At 48.6% G+C, this 9323-nt stretch overlaps 1 protein-coding gene across 4 annotated transcripts in view; it reads right to left on the bottom strand.

Moving 5' to 3' along the window:
• Positions 1-7356: 7356 nt before the first annotated feature.
• AP2B1 (adaptor related protein complex 2 subunit beta 1) overlaps positions 7357-9323 on the bottom strand; it is a 126395-nt gene continuing 124428 nt past the window's right edge. For all 4 annotated transcript variants that reach the window (XM_015078452.3, XM_015078454.3, XM_015078453.3 and 1 more), the window contains one exon: positions 7357-8073. In XM_015078452.3, the coding sequence (XP_014933938.1) occupies positions 7999-8073 (75 nt within the window). In that variant the 3' untranslated portion in view covers positions 7357-7998. The remainder of the gene's footprint in view (positions 8074-9323) is intronic.

Here is a 9323-nt window from a genome sequence, read left to right as displayed (position 1 = left end):
CACGAACCGTGAGATCATGACCTGAGCTGAAGTCAGTTGCTTAACTGACTGAGCCACCCAGGTGCCCCATGTGGGGTCAATTCTACAGATGGGATAGTTGGGGACTGAGAGGGGTGGAGTGACTTGTCTTACTGAAGGGCAAAATTTGGAATAGAAGATGGGGATCTCTAGTTGGGTGGCCCTCCCCGCCCAAGGGGGAGAAGCTGGCCCAGCAGCACTAATTCTGTGCTGTGTGAAAAGCCAGGGTTCTGGAGGGAGGGCGCAGGGAGGGGACCAAATAGTTAGGAGAGTCAGTGGAGGTGTCAGAGGAGGCAAGTTTCAAGGAAGGAGCCTTGAAAGAAATGGATTTGGGGTGTCAGGGTGAGAGGAGGTTGTGGGAGAGGAGGGCTACAGATGAGAGAAGATGGGAGCAAGTACAGAGCTTTGAGAAGGGAGCCCAGGGGGCTGGCAGCTTGGCGAGAGGAGGCAGAGAGGGGGCTTGAGGTGAGGTCTCAAAGGCGGTGATGATTGCTGGGTAAGGAATTTGGACCTAGCCCTGTGCTGGATGGTAAGGTAATGAAGGGTCTTGAAGCAGGGCAGTGACCACCTGGCCAGAGTCACATTGTACTTGCTTGCAGGGCAGAAGAGGAAGGGGAAGCCCAGAGAGCTCACCCCCGCCCCCCTGCGACTTTCTAGACTTCCTATTACTCCTGCGTTCCAGATTCCTCATGGAGCCAGTTTCCTCCTCCCTCTGGGCTCTGCATTTTGGGCATGTTCCCAATTGCTCCTCCTCTCTCTTCTATCCAGACAGAAAGTGTAGTGGTTATGAGCCTGGGCCTCAGAATCGGACAGATCTGGATTTAAATCCTGGCCCTCCACTGACTACGTGACCATGATGGTAACTGAAGGCAAGTAACTTGAACTATCCTAATCCTATTGCGTTATTTGTAATAAGTTTATTTATTTTTGAGGGAGAGAGGGAGAATCCCAAGCAGGCTCCTCACTGTCAGCACAGAGCCTGATGCAGGGCTCGAACTCATGAACCGTGAGATCATGACCTGAGTTGAAACCAAGGGACGCTTAACCGACTAAGCCACCCAGGTGCCCCAGCTATTGCTTTATTTGTAAAGCAGCGGAGATGCGATCAGTCGTCCTTTCAGCATAAAGGACTTACAAGAGTGTAGCGTTCTTAACAGCAGTGCCTGACCTGTAGGAAGTCTCAACATGTAGCCTTTATTTTTTCTTGCCTTTTCATTCTTGTTAATGTTTATTTATTTTTGAGAGAGAGGGAGACAGAGGATCCGAAGCGGCTCCGCACTGACAGCAGAGAGCCCAATGTGGGGCTCAAACTCATGAACCGAACTGTGAGATCATGACCTGAGCCAAAGTCAGACACTTAACTGACTGAGCCATCCAGGTGCCCCCTTTTCTTGCCTTTTTAAAAGACATACAGCCATTCGTATGGGAGGTTGAACATCACCTTGGAAAAGCATTTCCTTTTATTCTAGGTGGGCTTCTAGGGGCTTGGGGTGGTGTATGAGAAGGGCCAGGGCAGCAGCTAGAAACAAATACAGGGTTGAGAAGGATATGGCTTCCTTCGGGAAGAATTCCCAGGGAGAAATCAGATTTTACTGACCCATGGGGTTCTAACAGTGTCACCTAGAGTGACACTTTTCCTAACTTAATTGTCCGGGGCATTGTCCATCCCCTGCGTTGTATCTCAAAATCGTTAATGCTTACTATGACCAAAGATCTCAGGCTTTGTGTCTACTGGCCAACACCTCCATTCTGGTTCTATCTTAGCCCAAGGTAGACTAGAAAGAGAAATTGTGCAGTGCTCATACTCATAACCTGGCACCAGGCTTCTCAGAAGCTTCTCCTACTAGGGGAACACAAAGCCAAAGGTCCATCCTGGAGCCTCACACTTGCCTTCGGTGGTAGGTCATTTAAAATATTTTTATATAAAAAACAAGAAGCCATAGTATTAATATAAAATGCAAAATATGCCTGCATTTAAGATTCTCCTAAGTCATTTTTTTTTTAAGTTTATTTATTTGAGAGAGCATGAGTGGGGAGGGGCAGAGAGAGAGGGAGAGAGAGAGAATCCTGAGCAGGCTCCATGCTGTCAGCGGGGAGACTTATGCAGGGCTCAAACCCATGAATCGAACCATGAGGTCGTGACTTGAGCCATAACCAAGAGTTGGACACTTAACTGACTGAACCACCCAGGTGCCCCTACGTCATTTCAGTTTATTGAGAGTCACTTTGGGCTAAGAACTTCTTACACTGTAGAGGACTGCTCACTCTCCTCTATCATTACAGTTACTTTGGTGAAAAAATTTGAGAGGCTCTGTCCTTGGGTCTGACCTTGGGCCTCCTGTGGGGACACCTGAGACGCAAGCACAGACTCTGGGGGAGCAGATGCGTGGGTCCACTTGCAGCATCTGAGGCCCAGGCACCCGAGGGGGACAAAAAAACAGAGACCTGGAGCTGCCTAGTCCACAGGCCCCCAAACCCTCCATCAAAGCTGAAACCCCCACTGAGCTTTCAGAGGCTGTTTGGCCAGACCCTGGAGCCTAAGACCTTAAGTGGAAAGTGAATGAAACAAGGGAGGGGAAGCCCAAGGCTGGATTTGAACATTCTCCTCTAATACCCATATAGTGGGAGAAAGCCCTGAGCCATTCTCTGGGTCCCAGAGTGCAGGGGCAGTCCTGTTTCCTGAGCCGTTCTCTCAGTCCCAGAGTGCTGGGGCAGTCCCGTTTCAAAGCAATTCTTCTGGAGATTAAGTCCATCTGCGTCCTATCAACCCCCAAATCAGCCTTCCCCTTGTTGGCAGTATCAAGAATGGCAGGGCAAAAGCTAAATGAGAAAACTGAGATGGTAAGTTTGCAGCCAACTCGGAAACTTTTCAAGAAACATCCTTGTTGCTAATAACATGTCTGGGGGCTGGTTGGGATTCTAGGATTAGTGCTCAGGAGATAGAAATGGGTAACAACGGGGGAGGTGTGATCTTTCCCAAGTGCCACACCAGGTATTAAAATAAACAGGCTCTTGCCTCCTGGAGCTGGGGGTGGCGGGGAAAAGAAATCTGGGTCCAAGCAAAATCAGAAAAAGCATCAATGCATGAGGTGGGAGTAGGAAGACTCAATTCTGGGAGTCCTCAACTGTTTCTTAGCTTCAGAAACAATGTACCTGATATCTCAGAATTTCCTAGTCGCCATTCTGGAGGCTGAGAAGGATGGTACGACCGAAGGTCAAAGTCTGGGGCCGGCAAGCCCTGCTTATTGTTCCATATCCTGGTAGCTTGGGGTTTTAGCAAGGCCGGCTATTGGCCTGGTGGCTGAGTGTAGAGGGGCTGGAGGGCCTATTACAGAACTTTCAGTGGAACTGTTCCACTCTCTGTCGCACCTCACCTGAAAAATGGGGGTAATGCCAGGTTCATGGGGTAGGCAGGTGTCATGCGCATGAAAGTACTTTACCATTTTTTTTTCCCCAGTATGATTCTGGGTAACTGGCATTTTATTTGGCAACTTCACTTTTTTCTTACTTTTAAAAACTGAAGTATAGGGGCGCCTGGGTGGCTCAGTCGGTTAAACGTCTGACTTCGGCTCAGGTCATGATCTCGCGGTCCGTGAGTTCGAGCCCCGCGTCGGGCTCTGTGCTGAAAGCTCAGAGCCTGGAGCCTGTTTCAAATTCTGTCTCCCCCTCTCTGACCCTCCCCTGTTCATGCTCTGTCCCTCTCTGTCTCAAAAATAAATAAACATTAAAAATAAATAAATAAAATAAATAAATAAATAAATAAAACTGAAGTATAGCTGACATGCAACATGTTTCAGGTGTACAACACAGTAATTTGCAATTACATACATTATGAGATGACACCACAGTATGTGTAGCTACCATGCAAATTTTTTACGTTATCGACTACAACGCCCTATGCGGTTCGTCCTCATGGCTTTTTATAAACCTGAAGTTTGCACCTCTTAATCCCCTTCACCTGTTTCCCAGATTACCGACTCCCACCCCCCCTCCCCCCCCCCCACTGCCGTCCCAGTGCTTTACCATTTGTCACCTGTATCCCTTTAAAAGTAGACAAACAGGTGTGTCTTTCTCCAGCTGCACATTAGAAACACTGGAGTTCTTTAAAAATGCAGATTTCCCCAGGGCCGCACGCCAGCCTGGCTGAGCAGAATCACCGGTTTTTGAAACCCGAGACGTGGTGTCAATGTGCACACCAGACTTGAGAGCCTCTGGGGACACCTGGCTTGCTCAGTCGATGCAGCATGCAACTCTTGGTCTCAGGGTTGTGGGTTCGAGCCCCATGTTGGGTAGAGAGATTACTTAAAAATAGAGTTTTGGCGGGGGTGGGGGCGAAGAGTTGAAACCCTCTGCCCTAAAGATTTTCTTTGCCCAACCTGGTATCATTCTTAGTTGGTAAATCCAGATAGATCTCAGCATAGCCCATCCCTCTTCATTTCTTTGGCCTTGAACATCAACAAAGACCATCCTGACCCCACTGCTTCCCAAGTGTTATTCCTGTTACAGCTTGGGCTAACTGCAAGCCAGCAACAAGGTGACAACCCAAAAGTTGCTGGCTGCCAAAGGCAGTTCACTCATGGAGTTGGGACATCCAAGTCCCAATGCCTAAGTGCTAAGCAGCTTCTCTACATTCGCTCTAGTGGTGAGAGGCTCAGGGCACCTTGGCGCTGGATCCCTCAGCCTCTTTACTGAGCTTCAGGTTAGAAGACTTCAGAGGCTGTTGCTCATCACGATCTAGGGCCTCTATCTTGACAACACCTGGGTCTTGTGCTCCCTGTGACGCAAATGCCCGTGACTGGACTTGAACTCCTGGGGAAGCTTGCTTTGAAGCATGAATTCTTTTCACTTGGGAACACGCCGGCCCTGAGTTCAGGTCCCAGCGGCGCTTATACATCGAGATGAGTCGTCCTGGCTGACAGGAAGCTGGTGAGTAGCTCTGCTGTGCCGCTTCTACCCCTGTGCCTTGGCTGGCTGGCTGGCTGTCCCTGGGACCATCTGCCTGGGGCCCTAGCAGAGAACCTGCCAGGGGATACAGACTAGCTCCTGTGAGCACTTCCTGCCCATGGTGCTGGTGGTGACAGGGGGCTTGGTTAACAGGAGCCTCCGTGAGATACAGGCTTCTTCCTTACGTAGTCTTAATTTCATCTGGCTAAATCCCTGGGACGGTTAGGGAGCCAAAAGAAAAGTTCTAACAGTATGCTTATTAGTGCTCCATCCCTCTCCTGGCCAGCAGTGTTGCATCCTAGAGGGTCGGTTCTGGGAACAAAGTCCACACCACAAACTTCATTTTGTGTAAATGAGTTTATTGACGAAGACACAAGGTCAGGCTTCCCCCCACCCCCACCCTCCCCAAGAACAGATCCCAATAACCAAAGAATGATAAGCACTCTTAGGGCAACATTTCCCCTCCCACTCCCAACTGCTCTCCACAACACAGACACACGAAACAGGCTCGGGCGAGGACAGACACTCAGGGAATCTCTGACCAGCAAGAGTTCTGGGTGTGTGTGTGCTTCCCTGCCCTCTGTAGGATACCAGCTGATGTTACAAAGACATACGGAGGCAGAGGAGAGGAGAATGGAGGGCAAGCTCCACTCCGTTTCCCCGATTCGGCCGAGCTTGACACGGGCCAAAAGGGAAGCTGCAGTGGAGGCGACAGTCTGTCTCTTCAGGAGAGAGGTCCTCTTCCACGGAGCAGGATCCCTCCCTGAACGCTCGGGGCTGCGACAGGAGGCAGCCTCCCCAAGGAGTGAAGGATTCCCGGATTGGCTCAGTCAGGTGAGCTGAGAACAGCAGCTGTTACCCACCACTGCTGGGGAAGGTGAGAGAAGCCTCGTTTCAGAGGCAGAGGGACATACTCTGGTATAAAACTGTGTGCTGTCTGTTTAGCTGACACATACATTTCCCTGTGCAACCACGGTTTGCTCTGAGATAAGAACTTGGTATTTGTAGTGTGAACCTTCTTCACTGCCTGTGTCCATCCGACTCCATGATCTCCCAACAAGGAAACTAATCGACCTGCTTTTCCACCTGACACACAGCCAACCTACCCACCTCCCACATACGTACCCTGTGCTACTTACTATCCTCCACGTGCCTTGGGTGGTGAGTGCAGGACAAGGGCCCCCGACCCCAGTAATTCTTCTCTTGGAGAGTCTCAAGGTTTAGGAAATTGCTTTGGGGGACCCACCCCCCCCAAAGCTTTGTACCTCATATGAATCAGGGTCACTTCAGACATGACAGGGCTGTAGGGTAGTTTCTGCTGTTTTCTAGGATTTCTCCCCTTGGACTCACTTGGAGGTCTGAGTTCAACATGAGGCCTTTGGGCCCCAAACTGCCTCTGACTTGAACAGGGCATCGGAGAAGAGCGGTCTTGTTCCCGCACCCTGAGCACTGGGCACCAGGCAGTGTGACAAGTGCCCACAGATGTAATAGTGTGAACACAGCTAAAGAGTTGGTGCTTTGGGCACAAAGCACTCTTGGACAAAACACGCCCAACGTGTTAGGGGATTTCGTATCTCCCAGTCTTGGGAGAGATGACAAGAACTGACTGACCCTCTGAGGTGGTGTCAACTGCCTGTGGGGCCTAATTAACATAAGTAAAGGGCAGATCAGACTGTTAAAGGATAGAGTGAGTCCACGACCTCTCTAAGCTCACTTCATCTCTGCACCCACCCTCCTGGCCTCAAGAACTGTGGCTCTAGGAGCACGTGCGGGAACACTCAGCTACCCTCTCATTCTGGCATCTGGATTTACCTTCCGGTAACTGAAGAGACACTCTGCTGCCACCTGATGCCAGTGAATGGAGGGCCAAAATCAGCATGGAGTAGGAGAAGAGCCATGAAGAAGCAGGACAGGAAAGGTAAGAGAAAGGCGTTGAGGAAAGAAAAACGAGCGAGCGGCTCTTGCAGTCTCCAACAACACTGATGGGGATTTAGGAGACCCAGTCCTCCCGCTCTGCGCTCTGCGACTCAACAGCTAAAAGGTCTCAGGCAGTCTACATCTTTGTCTTTTTCCATTTTAGGAAAAACAGGGTTGGATAAGTTATTATTTAAAGTCTGTTTCAACTCTAAAACTAGGATTTTAGATCTGAATTGGAGCTGAGAATTAAATTAAATCCAGGGCAGGGAGAGGGGGAAGCACAGTTTGGTTCCTGATCCCCATCTCTACTCAAATTCCTTGATCAGTGTTAACGGGTTAGATCGAGGGAAAGGAATGTAGGACGCTCTAACGTCTCTCAGCTTTAGTGCCAACAGGCCCTATTTCCCACACCCTGAAACACCATTCAAGGAAGACCACCATTCCCAACTGCAGAGCAATCAGATGAGATGATAATAAGGGGTGTGGGGGGCGGAGGGGGCGGAAATCATAAAGAAAGGGAGGGACTTTGGAGAGAGAAGAAAGTGAAAACCCAAATGAGCAGGGGCAAGGTTGCCACAGATAAGAGAACCCCTAACAGGGGGTGCAAATAACTGCATTTCTTCCTCCAGGACTGTGTGGTTAATGGCAGTCAGGTGTTTTAACACTTTCTACCAGGTACACTATGCCCTCCATTTCTCATATGTACAAAAATATAAAACAATAAAGTGCAGTTTATGTTTCAGTGACACTTTTCCTTGCTTTAATATTTTTTGTCTTTTTCTGCTTTTGAAATGAGCTCTCAATTACAAAATATCAAACTACACTCAAAAATGCCAGCCACTGGCACACTATGGAGAAGCTCACAAGTAAGGACAGATAGCGGCGGCGAGTGGCAAGAGGAGGGAAGTGATCGAAGCAGTGGTTACAAATGTTCACAGGAAGCTACAACTATCCAACAGGTTGTGCCCTAATGTTAGCACAGGTTAGACTAGTCACTACCTTGGTGGGTGGCCTCAGTGTGTTTGGGTTCAGATTCTACACAGCAATACAATTTCTTCCAGTTAAGAGTTCTTGGCTTGCACCAATCACAGGATGGCCGGAGGGCGCCGGACCAGTCTATTAGTTTTTCAAAATGCTGTCGTAGACCTGATAGATGTACTGAGAGACTTCAGGAGCTCTACACTTCAGCGACAGCTGTTAGGAAGAAAAGGAGAAGAGGATTAGTATGGAGGCTGGCATTGGCTTGAAAGGTAGCCAGTACTCAGTTCAAGGAAATCTCTTTTTTTTTTTTTTTAATTTTTTTTTTTTTTAAACATTTATTTATTTTTGAGACAGAGCGTGAACGGGGGAGGGTCAGAGAGAGGGAGACACAGAATCTGAAACAGGCTCCAGGCTCTGAGCTTTCAGCACAGAGCCCGACGCGGGGCTCAAACTCACGGACTGCGAGATCATGACCTGAGCCGAAGTCGGCCGCTTAACCGACTGAGCCACCCAGGCGCCCCAGAAAATCTCTTTCTGATGCAAAGAGAGAAGAGCCTCTTTCACTGAGAGGCCAAACCAAGAGAGGTTCTGTTAAGTTCTGTGGGTTTTAAAATTTCAATTTAATCAATGTCAACTTGTGCTGTGTTTCCACCTACATTCTCTGTGGGTCTGTGAGGTTAGGAATCATCGATACTAAAAACATCAAAACCTCTGACTGTGGGGGAACAGCTACTCCAACGCTCTGCTAAGGGTCACAGGGATTATTACCAAATGAAAAGGGAAGGGTGAAAGTCTAACTTGTTGGGGTCATTTTGGCTGCCTGCCCCAGTTTCTCACTCAGACAAGGATGGTTATCTCAGTTCCAATTCAAGATGTACGATCAAGCAAAATAAAAGCATAAGAGAGGGACATCCAAGGTACTAGTCCTTTTTGTATTACACCGAGGACAGCAAAAACACTGTTATGGAAGGCAAATGTGAACACCAAGAGACACTGACTTAGTATAACCAGACAGCAATTTACGGCACTAGTTTCCTCATTTGCTGCCTCCCTAAACAGGCAAAGACACTCCTGATGCTACTCGTCTACCACTTCTCTTCTTCTAGTCTCACAATCATCAAATTAAAACGAAAACTTTAATAAAACAATTTCAATGTTGAACACTGAGATTTTCATTTTGTGGGTCAATAAGCACAAAACTTAAACCCAGATTAGGGCGTCTGGGTGACTGAGTCGGTTGAGCGTCTGACTGTTGGTTTCGGCTCAGGTCATGGGATCGAGCCCCGTGTCGGGCTCTGTGCTGAGCATGGAGCCTGCTGAAGATTCTCTCTCCCTCCCTCTCAGATTTGAAATCCTTGACTGTATCAGAGTAACCAAAATATTATTAACAGTAATATAACAGAAGCATGCAAATTGCATTTAGAACCAGAAAATTGAACATTTGCTTTTTGCATTACCGACAC

Source organism: Acinonyx jubatus, chromosome E1 (assembly GCF_027475565.1).
Source record: "Acinonyx jubatus isolate Ajub_Pintada_27869175 chromosome E1, VMU_Ajub_asm_v1.0, whole genome shotgun sequence".
NCBI classification, from domain to species: domain Eukaryota; kingdom Metazoa; phylum Chordata; class Mammalia; order Carnivora; family Felidae; genus Acinonyx; species Acinonyx jubatus.
The sequence above is the reverse complement of the archived record's forward strand: the minus strand, read 5'-3'. Positions and strand labels throughout refer to the sequence as shown.